At 44.2% G+C, this 18,244-nt stretch overlaps 1 protein-coding gene across 10 annotated transcripts in view; it reads right to left on the bottom strand.

Moving 5' to 3' along the window:
- The window catches only part of CHID1 (chitinase domain containing 1), a 275,026-nt gene that overhangs the window by 212,187 nt on the left and 44,595 nt on the right, over positions 1 to 18,244 (bottom strand). For all 10 annotated transcript variants that reach the window (XM_034770332.1, XM_034770329.1, XM_034770336.1 and 7 more), the window contains exon 8: positions 13,752 to 13,844. In XM_034770332.1, the coding sequence (XP_034626223.1) occupies positions 13,752 to 13,844 (93 nt within the window). The remainder of the gene's footprint in view (positions 1 to 13,751; positions 13,845 to 18,244) is intronic.

Below are 18,244 nucleotides of genomic sequence, written 5' to 3'. Positions count from 1 at the left end.
AAATTTAATCAGGATAGAACACAAAAAGAACAATGTTTCAGTCCCTGGGGTCCCAAATTCAAGAGAGGCGTATCTGAGAAACAGCTCTGTCTGCTTATCAGTCTTTTAGCAGCTACTGAACTATAAACTGTTATTTGATTTTTATGGTATTTATTTCTATGACTTTTGCTATATTTTTGATTAACAGTCTACAGCGATGCCAACAAATAAAGTATATAAGATCCACTAAAGCACATTTATAGAAGGTTAGAACCCAAACTGATTTTCAAGACACAATGAATTTGAAAACATGAGATATTTAATATGCCAACGAAAAGCAGTTTTTAGTAGAAGCCCAGTTATCTTGTAAATCTAAATTTGCAAGAATTTCCAGTATATGGAATTAAAATAAGGCAGGAACAGAGTTTAAAGGATTCTGCATATGGAAGTCATTCCATCCAACACATTCTTTACTATTTAAAGTACATTTGGACTCTGTGCACATTTTAGGGCATTTCCATTATTTGTGCTATAAAACCTTATGGATGCATTTTAGGCTGCTCACTCCATTTCATCAAGAAGTCAAAATGTCCTGTGTAAAATTTATTTTTTTAGTTAATACAGCAGCAAGACATGTAATAATGTGAAGACAAATTAGTTATTTAAGTAACAGCATCTAAGTTTAATGGCTGTTTCTATAAGCAAGCGCAGTGTCTGAATAAATCCCTGGGGAGCAAAGTGGAGAAAAATGAGACCAGATACAAAATGCAGATTATATAGAGTGATCTGCAATCCTTTTAAATACCTCTGAAAAAATGTGTATTTCACAAAATATAGTATTTCACTGCCTTTATTTCTGTTAACCAATATATATATGTTAGACATAGTTTTACTATAAGTATTGGGAGTTCATGTTAACTGAATGTATTATACTCTCCCCACAATTCTGTTCACCCATGTCAAGTATCCCATAACACTTTGCCTTACCAAACATAAGCTTTGGCTTAAGTAAATAGGAAAACTGTCAGGATCAGGACACGTGTGTTTTACCATAGCAACAGGTAGAGAGTTACTCTCACAGGCCAGTACTGGAATGTCTCAAAGAAAAAGGACAAGATATATAAAATTGTTCAACTTGGTACAAACCCAGGAGATGCCTTCATGCCCATTGATACCTGGAATGCTTGTTTTCAGAACAAAGACATAAGGGGTATGCTATGGTACCAGAAAAACAAGGTAGAAAGCAGATTGGTTAAATCTTGTTTCAGACGATGCATGCACACAATACCTTTTATTTGTAAACAGGATGGATATAAAAAGCATAGCTTTGGGAGTGTAACTTTGGGAGCACACCTTCTTGTAAGGTGAAGGTAACAACACTGCACACAATGGCTTCCTGGAAACTGGTATTATACTGAGCCTATCTTCTTGTACTATACTATTAACAACTTTGAGCAATAAACCCGTCTGATGTTATTGGGTCTCGAATGTATTTCTGAATGAAACAAAGTGTGGTCAAGCAGGTTTCAGAGTAGCAGCCATGTTAGTTTCTGTCTGCAAAAAGAACAGGAGTACTTGTGGCACCTTAGAGACTAACAAATTGGCTGTAGCCCACGAAAGCTTATGCTCAAATAAATTTGTTAGTCTCTAAGGTGCCGCAAGTACTCATGATCTTTTTGTGGTCAAGCATTACTAAGTCCACATATTTTGTGGATAAAAAAGTAGCATAAGGTTACTTCAGGTAGAACACTGGGTTCTATTCACAACTGTAAAATGTCAGACCCAAGACCCATCCACTTAGCCACACTGGTTTTGGATTAGCAAATATATTGGCTATCCTGTCAGTATCCACTGCTTCAGCCACCAGATGGCTCTCTTCTCTCAGGGCCAAGAATAGACTCCAGGAAGCCCTATCTCAAAAAAAGCTATCTTTGCTGTCTAACAAAGTCCTCAAAGTCACTTCTGGCAAAGCCAGAAATAGAACCCAGATGCCTTATATAGCAAAACAAACTCTTACCCACTTTACATATTTGCCATGTTACCTCAATGAATATGCAACTTGGCTATGCTGTCTATATAGTAGAGATACTCATTCACCTCTGCAATGTACCAAGACATATAATTTGCCTGGCAACTAATTGCACCTGGTGAGATCTACAGAGAAGGGGAATCCCATTAATTATTTCTTTGCTAAAAAAAATTCTCTACATTCTGGAATTTCTGACGTATCTTCAAGCTCCTTTGTTTTGCTTCCATGGGATAATTTTTAAAAAGGAGAAAATATTTCCTTTTTCGTATAAAATACATTTTAAAAACAGTTTAAGTATTTATGACAGTGGATGACAAACCTGCTCTAGCACTTTAATGCAGTGTGCTGTTATTCTAGATGTTCTACAGCAAGTCTTAGGGCAGTAGAAGATACCGACTAGTAGTTATTTTTCAGTTGCTCGAGAAGTGAGACTCTTTTGCATTCAGTACTTAAGGGCATGTTTGTAGTTAGAGAAGAACTCAACAAGTTAAATGGTTGGCTCTCATGTTCAAAGGACAAAGCTATCTTGGTCTCCAAAGGTCTTTCTACAATTAATGAATATTGTATCCTGCAAATCCAAACTTTCAGGCCAAGCCCTAGTCTACACTACGAGGTTAGGTAGAATTTAGCTGCATTAGGTTGATTCTATAAGCAATGTGTCTACACATCCAACCCCGTTCAGTCGACCTAAAGGGCTCTTAAAATTGATCATCCCTGAGAATAGCCACATGGTGGGGTGGGGGGAGGGGTGCTGCACATCCACCCGAAAACCGCAGCCCCTCCTTTTTAAACGGCAAACCCAACTGGCATTGCTTGCTATGGGAAAGGAGGGCGCTGCAGTTTGAAACCATTCCCACATGTTATGAAGGTGGAAGAAGCCAACCCTCCGTACCCTTTGGCTTACCATGGCTGCCTGGAAACCGAATTCTGTTGCCCAGCCATGTGTGATGTGTCACCATACCGGCAGGTGCTCAATATAAAAGGCAAAATGCGACCTTGTACCTAAAACACATGTGCGGTCTGCTGTAAATTGCTTGATTCACTGTGAAAGAGTCTCCCTTTTGTTCTCAGAAATGTATCTTCTTAAATTCCACTCTCCCTTTTTATCCCCGCGCAGGTGCAAATGTTTCTACACTCCCCCTATCATCTCCATCCCAGAGGTTATCACAGATTAGAAGGCAAAAAAAAATAAAAAATAAAAAAAAAACGCACTCGCGATGATGTTTTCCAAGCTCATGCAGTCCTCCCGCACTGATAGGGCACAGCTGAATGCATGGAGGCATACACTGACAGAGGCCAGGAAAGCATACAGTGAGCGTGATCAGCAGAGGCAGGAGGTGATGTTGAGGCTAATGGGGGAGCAAACGGACATGCTCAGGCATCTGGTGGAGCAGCAGGTAAGGCAACAAGAGCACAGACCGCCATATCATCCACCGTATAACTGCCTGCCCTCCTCCCCAAGTTCCATGTCCTCCTCACCCAGATGCCCAAGAACGCGGGGGGGGGGGAGGAGGCTCCCGGCACCCAGCCACTCCACTCCAGAGGATGGCCCAAGCAACAGAAGGCTGTCATTGAGTTTTGATTTGTAGTGTGGCTACAATAAGCAATGTGGCCTTGTCCTTCCCTCCTCTCCCACCCCACCTGGGCTACCTTGTCAGTTATCTCACTTTTATTTTAATTAATAAAGAAAGAATGCATGGTTTCAAAACAATAGTGACTTTATTTCCTTTGCCAGCTGTGATCAAAGGGGGGAGGGTGGTTGGCTTACAGGGAATTAAAATCAACAAAAGGGATGGGTTTGCATCAAGGAGAAACATACACAACTGTCACACCATAGCCTGGGCAGTGATGAAACTAGTTTTCAAACCCTCTCTGATGCACAGCATGCCTAGCTGTGCTCTTCTAATCACCCTTGTGTCTGGCTGCTCAAAATCGGTCACCAGGCGATTTGCCTCAACCTCCCAACCCATAAATGTCTCCCCCTTACTCTCACAGATATTATGGAGCACACAGCAAGCAGCAATAACAATGGGAATATTGGTTGCACTGAGGTTTCACCTAGTCAGCAAACAGCGCCAGTGAGCTTTTAAACGTCCAACGGCACATTCTACCACCATTCTGCACTTGCTCAGCCTATAGTTGAACTGCTCCTTACTACTGTCCAGGCTGCCTGTGTATGGCTTCATGAGCCATGGGAGCAAGTGATAGGCTGGATCTCCACGGATAACTATTGGCATTTCAACATCCCCAACAATAATTTTCTGGTCTGGGAAGTAAGTCCCTTCTTGCAGCTGTTCAAACAGCCCGGAGTTCCTAAAGATGCGAGTGTCATACACCTTTTCCGGCCATCCCACGTTGATGTCGGTGAAACATCCTTTGTGATCCACCAGGGATCCTTTGTGAACCACCACATGTTTTTACCCCATTAGGCATTGGGAGCTTAACCCAGAATTCCAATGGGCAGCAGAGACTGCAGGGACTGTGAGATAGCTACCCACAGTGCACCACTCCGTGAGTCGATGTTAGCCATGGTACTGAGGACACACTCCGCCGACTTAATGCGCTTAGTGGGGACATACACAATCGACTGTATAAAATCGCTGTCTAAAGATCGACTTCTGTAAAATCGACCTAATTTCGTAGTGTAGACATACCCTTTGAAAAATAAGACAACAGATTCATACCATGTGAGCTGCAGAAAATATACCAATTCCAAAACAGGCAGTTTTCTTCGACAGAAAAGAGGTCAGAGTTTGAGACACTTCAGTAAAACTAAAGCGTGTTCCTGATCTGCATAGCAGCTGTTAGTCATCTCTATGTTATTTGACCATATTACAGTTCCAAATAAAACAATTATATCAATGTTGCGATCCTTTAATATCTGACATTTAATACCAGCCAATCAAATTAAAAAAGTAACACTTCAAACCGACAGAAGGAAACACTTTACGCAATGCATAAGTAGCTTAAGGAATAACTCACTGCCACAAGGTGTCAGAGACACCAAGAACATCACCAAGAAAGGCACTTAGAGTAATATGGTGGTCTTTACTGCCCACCAAGTGGCCCCTCGTGGCTATGGTTGCATCTGTGGCTGTCCTGCCTCTATTTCCCTTCATCCAGGCCCCTTTAAGAACTCACACAGTCTCTAGTGACCCACCAAGCTCAATCCTTTAATTCCACCAGTTCTCCTCGGGCTGTCAACAGAGTCAAATATCGAACTCAAAAGTACAAAACAATTTTTTAGTTCATCTTTCCTTCTTTAACTATGCAAGATCCTGTTGGTGTCACTAGGCATAGCTACCAGGTAACTCGTGAGAGTGGAAGGCCAAAAGTGCCGATGAAGCTCTTCTGCTCTGGGCCTACCTGAACCACAGAACTCCATCGTGTGAACTCTCACCTACTTCTGTGCTAACTGCTTACATGCTGAAGCAGAAATATAAGAGTCAGCTTTTCTCTAGCATACAGCTGCTGTTTTGCTCAGACTGCTGTGAACAGGCCTTGCAAGGCCAAGAGATAAGCAGGCGAAGGGAAAGTTTCTAACATGCACACTGCGTACCTGCTGTAACTGTTGTCTGGAAGGGAGGGTTAAGGGTGAAATAGACAAAGGCTTGCACAGAAACTGCTTGGAATATAAAAGGGAAAATGTTATTTGTATGTGTTGCACTTGATTTGAGACATGCTGGTCTCCTAGTGCCTTTTCAGAGCTCTGAAATAAACTTGGCTTGCTTTCTCCCCTCGGTGTCTTTATTGGTGCCAAGCACACCGGGCAACGAATTCCTGTTTGCCATCTCGGGGCCCAGTTCTGGGCAGGCAACAATCCCAACTTGCTCCTCAAAGCTGCTCCTTCCACCAGCCCCAGCTCCACAGTCTCCTGAGCAGCCTGCTAGGCCTCCAGCCTCTGGTTGTCTCAGCTACTCTCTCAACCACACACCAGCCGCCTCTTCTCCCCCACACAGCTTCCTGCTGCCTTTTATATTAATAACCTGATTCCTCTCAGGTGGGGCTCACCTTGTAATCAAACCTGGCTTATCACCAGGCTCTCCATAGGCAAGCCAGCTTATTACAGACATTTTATATGTACAGCCACAGTATATATTTTAGCTGATTAAAGAGATAGGAACACTCATTCTTCTAGGCATAATCCACCACTAATTGGAGAAGGATTTAAGTAACTTCCTATGGATAGGTGTGATGGGGTATACCTGTCCCTCATTGGACAGGAAGGGGTTAACCCCATACTGTGGGCTGAGGAAGCCATGCCCCATCGCCCCTGCTGGGTAGGCTCCTACTGGAACCACAGTATAAAAGGGAGCAATACAGCTCAGTCTGGGCTGACCGTTGAGGAGAGAGGATGTGCACTGCAAGCGCCTGCACCCCGGAGCTGTCGGCGCCCCAGACCACAGAGGCCAAGCACACTGAGACCCTGGAGGATAGCTGACTGCCCACGGAAGCCCCCGAGGGGACGGAGTCTCCAGGAATTTTGCTGGTCAGCTACCCCAGAGAAGCAGAGGACCTGAGGACTATGGAGCAGGTAGGCAGGGTAGAAAGTGGCTCAAGGGAACCAGACTTTGGTCTGGTAGTGGAATCATGAACCGGGTCAGCATGTTTTGGACAGATCTCTGCTGACCCAGTAGTGAATACACTTGCAGCTGACAGGGCCCTGGACTGGCACCTGGTGGAGTCGGGAGGGCCTGGATCATCCTGCCCAAGCTGCCAATCCACTCCTGGGTGGCGGCCCACCCTCTTTGCCTGGCTGCCAGGCCACACTGCCTTGCACAGGAGGGCAGTTTGCCTGCCCAAGAAGAATGTCAGACACCGGGTCTGCAATAGGAATGTGCCACAGAGATCCAGAGCAAGGAACAATGATCAGTCACTACTTATACCCAAGGGCTTAAAACACATGGGATTCAGTGGTTGGATCCAATCACAACATACTGGTGTGTCCATCCAGAGTGTGGGACTGGACCCAGTTTAGATAACTATTAAAAAGGAATAGGAATCTTACTGCTTTAATGATTCTCTACTCTGTTTACTACACAAAGGAGTGAATGCATTTTACTATAATCCATAGTTGGCAGCAATTACTTAAGATCTTTAAAAGCATGCATTAGCCTAATGAAAAGCATTTTTGTAGAGAAATGATTGATAATCCATTGCAGAAAAACGCTACAAAAATGTTAGAGCAAATGCAAATGCTTAATCTGTAACAGACAACAATCAGCCACAGCAGAAAACTGCCTTAAAAAATGAACTACCAAATAGGATGAACTTCAGCTCTCAGGAACAGCAGTGAACTTCTTCTCCGTATGAAAGATCAGAAGGAAGCTGCAGACAAAAGTGAAGACCTTTTCTGTTGTTGCTTTTCATTTAACCAGAACTGCTGGAGCTCAAAACATTTTTCACATTATGTTTCAACACCCCTCTGAGGTAAAGACATACTATTCCCATTTTACAGGGGCAAACAGGCAGGCTGACAAAAGGTAGGACTTGCCCAGTATAATAAAGGAAGTATATGGCAGAATCAGAAATAGACTCATCAGGACCTATCTTCTTAGCATGTATTCTTGAAGAGGTTTTTCATTTCCTGCATTGTGGTGTGACACATCAGCACTAACAGTTATCCAGAAGAGCCATAGCAATTTGTCTCACTAGAAATTACGTTAAGTCCACTTCATTGCATGCAGCCGCTGCCAGAAGTGACGTTCAGTTATTGGGGCCTGATCTATATTATAAAGTTTTACCAGAAAAACTTTCCCTGTATCAGCACTGTATTGTATGCTTCCATACTTAAAGTTGAGTCCTGCCAAGAAAACCCTCAACCACTTATGACACTCAAGTTAAACCAGCTCGGTGAGCGACATAAGCCCTCTGTCGGTATAGTTCTACAAACACAATGCCTGCATGGAAGCAGAAGTACCTGTACTGATGTAAGCAGTCCTCTAGCAACAAGCAATGACTGCTCTGGTTGAGCTTTTGAACTCCACTGCCCAGGGGTCACAGTTAAAGCCCTGCAAATCTGCAGATATCTGCTTTATATCTGTGGATGCAGCTATCCACAGTCCATGTTTGCAGATCAGGTGCAGATACACTTTTTTTATCCACGCATGACTGGAAGTCTTCCTCCTGTTTAAAATCCCCAGCCCTGGAAATGTCTCTTTTCTGCCATTTCTACAAGCATGGCTCCAGCTCACCCTCTTGCTACTGCGTGACCCAGGAATGAAGTCCTAGATTTCCTCAGAGTGTCAGGAGAGGAAGGTGTGCAGCAACAGCTGCAGAATTCCCTCCGGAATAAAGATTTTTGCTGACACCGCAAAAATCCATGGAGATAATGGGGTACAGCAGGGATTAGGACCAATGATAGGAAAAGGAGGAGGAGCTGCAGCAGGCTTATCCAAAGTCAAGAGCAGAATCTCAAGTTCAGTATTGCCCCCAAGACCTGCCCCTATGATGACCAGCTTGATGTTGTACTGAGTGGGGATCCCACCAACACCCTGAGATTTGGACACCCAAAAGCTGTAGGGGAAGACCCTCTGGAACTGGCAACCCAGGAGATCACTGAGAATGGGGATACAGATGGTGCTGGGATAGCCAAGAGCTCTTCAAGTCTCAGCTGGACCCACAGAGCCAATCAGTGAGGAAGTGGACTCTGGTAGGTGTAATTTAATAGGACTCCCCATAAATGCAGGCCATTTTGTTTATCTTTTCTAGGCCCCCCCCGAAACACTTTGCCACAGCTCCCCCATCAAAGCACTGGAATGGGTTACCTAGGGAGGTGGTGGAATCTCCTTCCTTAGAGGTTTTTAAGGTCAGGCTTGACAAAGCCCTGGCTGGGATGATTTAGTTGGGAATTGGTCCTGCTTTGAGCAGGAGGTTGGAGTAGATGACTTCCTGAGGTCCCTCCCAATCCTGATATTCTAGGATTCTATGAAAATGGTGACCAATTCTGCATGGGGCCAAAGGAAGTCTGTTTTCAACTAGCGGCCTTATTTTAAAAGCATGAAATGGCTGTACTATGCAATAGTCAAAAAGATTGTAAAAACAGCCCAAAAGCATTCCCAAATACATTATTTTACAGAAAACGCTTGCTTGCAAACCACAGAAAGCCACATTTAATGGACACAAAAACAGAGCACTTCCTCTGATTTCAAAGTGAAAGCCTACATACGACTTACAGATCTTTCAGTGAAACCGGTTACTAAGCACTTCCAAGTGTGTACATTTACAGACTGGGGTTACATTTAAAAAAAAAAAAAAAAAGGGGTGAAAATGCGTGATCAACTCAGGTTTTGGCTTAGACAGACTAACTTCACTAGCCAGCAGTCACAGTGCACTTGTGCTGCTGGTTAAGAAGCTGGTTTACTTGAGTATATGAAACTTTTCAGTCCACTGGCTCATCACTGAATTTTTCCAGCAAGTAGCATTTAACTTTTGCCAGGACATTTTTAGGCAGAGCTGCCTTTGTTTCTCCACCACAATAGGAGATCTTCCCACACTACTCTGTAAGGACCTCTTCAGGGATCATTGCTGAGAAGAGCTCAGAAGCATGACCCCAGGTGACAGCCAGAAATCTAAAGCAGCTCACTTCTCTGCCCTCATGATTAATACATCCTCATGGCTCATGACTGCCTGTAGTAAGTTTCGCAGTCTTTACTACACCTGAGAGTGTACTGTTAAAAATTAATAAAAGACTAGTGATTGTGAACCTCTTTAAAATAAATCAACAGCCCAAGGGAAGAAGTGCAGAGCTGAAGTACTTATCTTCTGTCCTACCTCTCCACCCCACACCTAACACTGGCTCTCTCTATTTATCAGTGACCTCGGCTGCAGTATCCTTAAACTATGTCCCTTTTTACACCAGCTGACAGCCTAAGCATGATAAGAAGGAAAAGGAAACTGACAGGGAAGACATTCTCCAAATCAGTGCAAAGTGCTGAGTCTGGGGCAAGTGAGACTGGTGACTGGAGGAAACATATGCTGGAGGGGATAAAGCCAGACCAAGAGGTGCACCAAGACACGCTGAAGCTGTTGAAACAGACTCAGCTGCTAGAGCACATTATGGATCAAAGCACCTAAAGACAAACTCCACAGCAGCTACTACACAGCAAGGAGAACGACTCCTCCTAGCTCAGGCCAAACACCCCTCTCCTCAAAACTCCAGTCCCCACAGCAGCATTATCCCTTTCATTTAGCCCCACAGCACAATAATGAGAACTGCTTAGGCTACACCAACTGCAACCTGTCAGTCATGCAGTTGAGTGTGGATGGTACCTTGCACTTACAAGAAAGTAAGTGGCACCTAATAAAATTCTGTTTTGTGAAAACCCAGATTTCCTGTGTCTTACAATGTGGAAATGTGGATCCCCAAAAGCAATAACCTCCCGCCCCCTCCAAAAAAAAAAAAAAAAATAAATAAATTGAGAAACCAGCTAAATTACTGTCTGGATACTGCAAGATGCGTCTTAAAGCTTCCCTTACCAGGACAGAACTTGCAGTGGCCTTAGTAATTAGCCCCATCTCAGGCTACTCAAAAGCAACAGACGGCCTGTCCACCTCATCCCTCCACTCTAGCAATAACCTTCTCCCGCTTGGCCACGAGATATTATGCAATACACAGCATGCAGCAACAACATCTGCACCTTGCCTCCATCTAACCTTGTCATGAGACATCTCTACTTCCCCTTCAATCTTGCAAAGGCATGCTCCACAGCCATCCTGGACTTGCCCAGACAATAGTCAGATCTTTCCTTGCTTCTGTCCTAGTGTTTGGGGTATGACATCATGAGACAGAGAAGCAATAGGCTGGGGCCCTTGAGAATCTCCATCAGCATTGCAACCTCATTAATGTCAACAGGCCAGTCCAGGAAAATTGTCCCTGCTTTCAGCTTATCACAAATTTCTGCATTTCTAAAGGTGCAAGCATAACAGACTTTTCTTCACCGCCACTAATGTTAGTAAATGGTCATTGGTGATCCACCAATGTTTATGTAACTATGGAGAAGTACTCCTTTTAGTTTATACACTCAGAGGCAAGGTGAGAGTGAGGACACAGAGTGGGGTTATGGATCCTGTCTATCACCCCACCACAGTAAATCCATCTATTCTTTTTGGCACATTATCCGAGTGACAATCTTTGTTTAATTGCCTTGCACACCTAGATGATGACTGCCCTGAATACCAAACTGATTGCCCGCAGACTAATTGCAATTTAGGTTTGCAAGCTTCCAGATAGCGCTCACCAATACTTACCACCCATTTCGCCACTGTCATCAGTTTTAGGCATTTACATTCAGATAAATAATTAATGATTAAGTAGATCTAAAATCCAGAATGCCTAGCAGTCAAAGTCAATCATATGAGATACATAAATATTGCTGTTATATTGGCTGCCCATAGGGACAGATAGAATCAGTACATACAGACTTGGAACAATTAGTGGCATTTCATATGCGCTGTCAGTGCCAAATCCTGAGCATAAAATCTCTGTGCAAAATGTCAGTCTCGCAAAGATCTGACCTTCCTTCCATCATTCGTTATAGTCAAAAGTTGCATTACATGCTTTTTGGCCAAGTCGTCAGCTGGACAAAACCACCCCAGCACAAAACTTTCACGGCCATGCAAAGGGATGCATACCCTGACCCTACCCGGCACCACCCCAGAGATTCACAAAGATTGAGCCAGCTCTGGGAACTTCACTCCACGATGCCTGGTGTGATACCATCAACTGTGGTCAGTCTGCCTGGCGCAACGGTCCCCAGCATGTTGTGTGTGTGTGATGTATTCAAAGGTTACAGCTTTTGTGGACATTGGTTTAAGAGGGTTTGAGGTTCATGAAAATAAGAAAGGGGGACTGTACATATTGGGGTCCAGGAAGTGGGCGGGCATAAGCCCGCCCACTGCTAAAGGGTCCCCCCCCAGCCTAAGGGGAGGCCCCACAGGGCCTGAAACCCAAAAAATTATGGGGGACAACTAAAGTAATAACAAGGACAGGAGTGTGGTCACTGGTCAGGGGGACTGTAGCGGGGTGGTTACCCCGCTCCTGCCTGAGGGGTTTAAAACAGCCCTGGCAGAGGGCTGTGGCAAAGAGAAAAGCTACTGGGCTGATTGGGGAAGTAGCCACAGCTGGGCCACACCCCAATCAGGCCCCAGCTGGCCTGTACAAGAAGGCTGGGAGCCAAGAGCTCAACAGTCTCTCTCTGAAGGCAGAGAGAGGTTCTGGCTGCAGCAAGCTACAGACAGGGTACCTGAGTGGAGCAGGGCTAGGGACAGGCTGAGGAGCTCCAGCCTGGAAAGCCGCAGGCTGCGGCCTAGCGGAAGGCCAAGGGGTACTGGGAGTTGCAGAGGGCAGCCCAGAGCTAGGCGAAGGCAGCAGGTCCAAACCCCACCTTGCCAATGATGAGTGGCCTATACTGTAGTCTGCCCCAGGGAACGGGGGCCAAATGGTGACTGGCAGTAGCCTTATTCTGAGGTGAGGTAGGGATAGTGGGTGGGGGTTCCCTGGTGAGGAGAGACCCTAGTACTGAGGGATGTACTGCTGGGGGGACAGCACCCCAGATATAAGGGCACCGGGGTCCAGAAGGGACACTGGCCTGCAGGGGGTGCTCCAGGACGCTGGAAGAGCTAATTCCCAGAAGTCACCAGCAGAGGCGCCAAAGGGGTGAGTCCGCTCCTCTACACGGACCAATTTCCTTCCAGATCTGCTGAAATTTACATTCTGGTTTACACCATGGTGACTGGCTTCCACTTTTGAATGAGTAACATTTTAGGAAGTAAAGAACCTTCCTATAATATTTATTGAAAGATAGAAGCAGACAAATTTTTTTACTTCAGTTGAATCAGAAGTTCCCGTAAAACCGGTGAATTTGTATTGTGTGTTCTTTTCAAGTCAACTTTCTGTCTCTCAGCTATTAGTGCTACGAAGGCCAACGCCTTACTTTGCCTGACTGTATATATAGTAAGGCCATGCTGCATCTATTGCTGGGTACTAGATGCATTTCACATGCATGTGAAAGTCAAACCAAAATAAAGCTGAGTTACCATAGATTTCACACCTTCCCCTAGCCCCATCTCTTAAACACCATTTACAACATTTTGAAAGTGTGCCAGAAGTCTTAAAGACACACACACACTATCCCACTCGTGGTGAGGAGTCACAAAGTTTCACAAATGTGTCTGCTTTGTTTTTCCAGGCAGTTCTGCCCTGATATTTTGGACTGATGCATAGTATGAGGCCTTAATCCAAGATATGTTGGGAAAAAAAATATGAATGAGGTTAGTGTCTACGAATATACAGAGAGTGATGAGCAAAACCACGTGATCACAGGCATCGTACTAAAGTACGTCCCTGCTCCTGCAAGCCACACTTAGGGTAGGTCTACACTACCCAGTAGTTCGGCGGCAAGCAAATCGAACTTCTGGGTTCGACTTATCGCGTCTTGTCTGGACGAGATAAGTCAAACCCGGAAGTGCTCGCCGTCGACTGCGGTACTCCAGCTCGGCGAGAGAAGTACCGCGAAGTCGACGGGGGAGCCTGCCTGCTGCGTCTGGACCGAGGTAGGTGCGAACTAAGGTACTTCGAACTTCAGCTACGATATTCACATAGCTGAAGTTGCGTACCTTAGTTCAAATTGGGGGGTTAGTGTAGACCTGCCCTTAGTTTTGAGAAAGCTGTTCAATGTATTGTTGATGAGAGAACAAAGTAGAATTTCTCATCTGGAATCTCCCCCATCAATGCAGTACTCACCCTGGTGTGACAGCAGGTGGGATTACCAGTATTAGCTTAAGCTGTGCTTCATGGAGAGCTTCTGAGAGGTGAGTGAGCAAATGAATCAGCTCCCTGGAATACAAACACATTGTTAGGCTACAGACAATAGACGTGGCATGATATTCGCATGAGTAATTTAAAAAGTAAAACTAGAGGTAAAGACATGCAACAGGCAGTACATCCTATCTGGAAGTCTTGTAGCGGGTGAAACATTCTAGGCAGATTTGTCAAGGCATGCCCTCTTCCAGCATCACTAAATATACAACACTGCTGGAGGTACTCCTATACTTATAATAGGTTATCACAGTAGAGCTAAAATTTTTCCATTTTTTGTTGTAATTTTAATTTTTCCATTTTCACATGTAAATTCTCAACTGAAATGTACATTTTGGAATTTCCCCCGGGACGGCTCCTGAAAAACAAAGACAATGGTGTGCGTATGTGTATCAACTATATTCTCATCAGAAGGGGTTATCCCTTCAGTTCATGTTCTTACTGAAGAGACTTAAGCCAAGCAATAGAACTGAATTCTGTTCTGGAACAGACAGCTGTTGAGCAGATTCAGATGGTCATTGTACTGTTGAATTTAAGGTTAGTGGAATATGTGAAGATGCTTTCAGCAAGCCATGCAATCTTCAAAGCGTTTTGAGGCCTCAAGAAAATGTGGATTTTTTAGAAACCTTTCTACCTATACATTTTCTGTACTTTAAAAAAAAAAAAAATTCTTACCCTGTATGCACAAAAATCAGATTTTTGTTTCAAGAGTTCGCTGACCCTGCCCTACCTGAAATCATCACCCTCTATTTGTGGCACAATTTAAATGTTCCCACATCAGCCAGTTCTTATAAATCATTAGGATGTCAGGTGGAAAATAAAGTAAAAGAAACAAGTAAACTCTTAGGCCTGGTCTCCACTACACAGTTAGGTTGACATAAGGCAGCTTACATTGACCTAATTATGTCAGTGTCTACACTACAGCCTTGATCCCACCAATGTAAATGCCCTCCTACACCGGCGTAATAACTCCACCTCCACGAGAGGCATAGGGCTCACATCAGTATAGTTAGGGTGACACTTGGAATGTTGGTAGTCCAGGTCGTCGTGGGAAGGGGGGCTGAGAAGCCCAGGTGGCTCCCCGCCACAGCTCCCAGCAAAGAACAGAGAACAAAGGGGGTGGCAGCCCACCAGGAGCCCGGGAGCCTGTGAGGCAGCTGCCATTGGAGCTGAGACTAGGCTCTCAGCTCCCCCACTAACCCCAGAGGGGCAGTGTGAAGCACTCCTGGTGAGGACCCGCACCACCGACCCAAGGAGGGTAGTGTAGACATGCACCACTGCAGTAATTACTAATATAGGTCGACTTAAGTTTCTAGTTTAGACATACCCTGAAAGATCCTCTTTTAGAAAGCTACCATCAGTAATATAATGAAGAGAAATCATATGTAGAAGCAGAACTGTTGTTTTTCAGATACATTTGTTTTATTCTTCAGTTCCCTCATGAAACACTGAGTGCAAGGATCAACTGGCTACACAGGCAGTGTCAAAAATCTTCCAATATTAAAGTTATGCTGTAATTTTCTCACAGTTAGGTGAAGTGGATGATTTATCAGTAAACTACATAGAGATAAGATGTAGAAATTAAGTTTAATGACTTTTAGCAGCTCAAGCAGAGTCCTTTATTACTTTCACTTCACAAATTAAATACTGTCCCTCTGTGTGCGTTCCTTAAGTCATCTGATTCATCAGAACAAAGTCAACTTCCCTATTTAGCCATAGGCAAGGTGGAAGCAGACAGATGAGCTGAACAGGGAATTTAAAGTCTCTGTAGTTACACCGCAAACCTACAATGAACAAGTCAGAGCAAAGAGAAAATTCCCAACTATAATACTATCTAAGAACACAGACTTCTAGCAATTGTGGTGTAAATTTTGGTTTGAGAGCCAAATGGTTATTGCCAGAATTAAACCTAAATTGCGCTGGTGCAAGAGACACTTTGATGGTACCTGTTTACTCATTTTGCTTACATTGAACAAGAAAAAGATCCCTACGATCCGAAGGTACACGAGTGGGAGGCAGGTCATTTAGCAACGGCCATCCTAAACTGTTCATTCCACTTACTAGGTTACATTAGAACTGAAATCCCAGAAACAGACTAATTTTGTGTACAGTAATCCACTCCAGCTGTATGATGGGAGGGGAGAAGGAGTCCATCTCCCCTCCCTCCCTCCCTCCTCTCTTCCCCTGGTACCTGATTATTCACCCAGAGATTTTTCTTAAGTCAGTCATCCTCTCTACAGTTAAGATTTTCACTTGGGGGTAGATTATATAACTCTGCAACAGTAGCCAAAGGAAGAAAATCTGAGCACTTTTTCAGACAACATGGCTGAAACTGCCTCTGGAGTTTGCCAATAACTCTGCAATCTCAGTTGTGGCAAAAGTGGCAAACAGGAGATTCCTTCTTTACTCCCAAGAGCCTAGTACACTGCTTCTGCAGCATCCTCACCTCTCTGGAGTTTAAATGACACCTGGTTGCCTCGGGACAAAACATTGCACTGAAATACCACTGAACCATTCCACTTGTCACTATCTTACATATATTCCCTCTCCCATCCAGAGCAAAACACTAGATTGCAAGTAATCACGAGTGTCAGTTTTCTTCATTTGCCATATTTACAGTCTCCATTCTCATTCTGGAAGAGTAAGAACTGCCTTTCCCATCCCTCAGTGTATGTATTCCACAGTTAGAGCACCACTATCCAGTCAAACGAGTCATTGATTTAAATACAGCATAAGAGAATCCCTACCCTAAGCTGTAGCCACCCTTTCCATGAAAAGGAATACAAGAGTGACAGTACCACCACATCTTCACACACAAGTCAGAAGCTCCTGCCTTTTATATTCCTACCAACCAAAACATCTCAATCCCCCGTACCTGCCTCATTTCCCCCAAATACCTGTTAAGACAACTGGACTTTGCAGCATAGCAGGGAGGTTAAATCAGGCCAATTTTGAACCAAATACACTGGTGGAGTAGGGTAGATGGGGGATGATGCGAGCGAATGCAAAAACCAAAGGGTTCCCCTGTAGGACACCTTGCTGGCAGTTTTCAGAGGGGCTGCAGCTCAAGAGCACCAGCAACTGGATGCAGTGTGGTACGTGGAAGAGTTGCTCCATCAGGTAAGGAAGTCCCAGATCATTTACCGCTTTATAGGGGAAAATCAGCGCCTTGTCCACCACCTAAATCATGTGCTTTTAATCTCCACTTCCAAATGGATGTAGAGGTGTAACCCCCTGTAGAGTGCCTTGCAGTAAAATCCAGTCTTCAAATGGGAAAGGCACAAAGCACCATGCTTAGGTCTGGACCTGTGAGGGAACGTCACAGCCTCCTGACCCAATACAGGGAAAAAAGTGGTCTAAGTCGCTGCTGTTATTTGGTAGCCAGCATCTGGAACACTAACCAGAACCTTGAGTTATCAAATTATTATTAAATATTAAATTACAAGTGCTGCCAAAATGCCCTCCATCAAGGTCCCCCGCCACCATCTCGCCATATAATCCTCAACAAAAACTACATTAAGATGGAGTCACAGCTCCCAGTTTGTAGCAGTAATTTAAGGGCCAACATTTCAGGGATGTTGTAATGCTTTATTTAGGGACAATTGCAAGCCTTAGAAATTCAGAATTAAGGTTACACTAAAACAAATCCAAATATGTTAAGTTAAGAAAGATAGTTAAGGCACCCAAACAATCTTAACGCTGTCCTGGAGTAACAACTTGCAATAACCAGGTGATTATGATTAAGGCATTTTTATTTGCCATTGCAGATTAGAAGAAACTGATTTTTAATGTCATGTTAGAATTCATGAATCTATGAAAAACTAAGGCCAGAATGGAACAACTGTGATCATCTAGTCTGACCTCCTGTGGAGCACAGGCCATAGCTGATCCCCAAAATAATTCCTAGAGCATCTTTTAGAAAATCTTGATTAAAAATTATTATTAGTGTCTTCATGTTCAAAGTTTCACCTGAACATTGATCCCCTTAACATCCTTGAAAGATTTACCTGTTAGTCACTTTCTAGAGACGATTTATGGCACGGTAGTGTTCCTTGCAGGCATGCACACGCAGCCACCCACCCACCCTTTCCACATGACAGATCACTGACAAAAGGTAGGATTAGAATTCAGGGCTTCCTGAATTCTTATGTCCCATCCCTGTTTGGCCTCTCTATATAAAAAAGCTGAGTAATGCCACTGCAGATTTCCTCAGAATGTCAGATCATCTCAGGGACCCAAGTAACTTGGCTTGTTAGAGCTTCACTGCACATATCAAAATTCCATATTTGGCCTATGGCGAGTCGGGGAGGAAAGTAACAGCAGAAGAATTGCAGCTTCATGTGCAAAAAACAGGATTTACAAACTGGCCCACTAACCTGTCAAGCTCTCTCTCCAGCCCATGAGAGCTTTATGCTGAA

The sequence above is a fragment of the Trachemys scripta genome, chromosome 4 (assembly GCF_013100865.1).
Source record: "Trachemys scripta elegans isolate TJP31775 chromosome 4, CAS_Tse_1.0, whole genome shotgun sequence".
Classification (NCBI taxonomy): Eukaryota; Metazoa; Chordata; order Testudines; family Emydidae; genus Trachemys; species Trachemys scripta.
The sequence above is the reverse complement of the archived record's forward strand: the minus strand, read 5'-3'. Positions and strand labels throughout refer to the sequence as shown.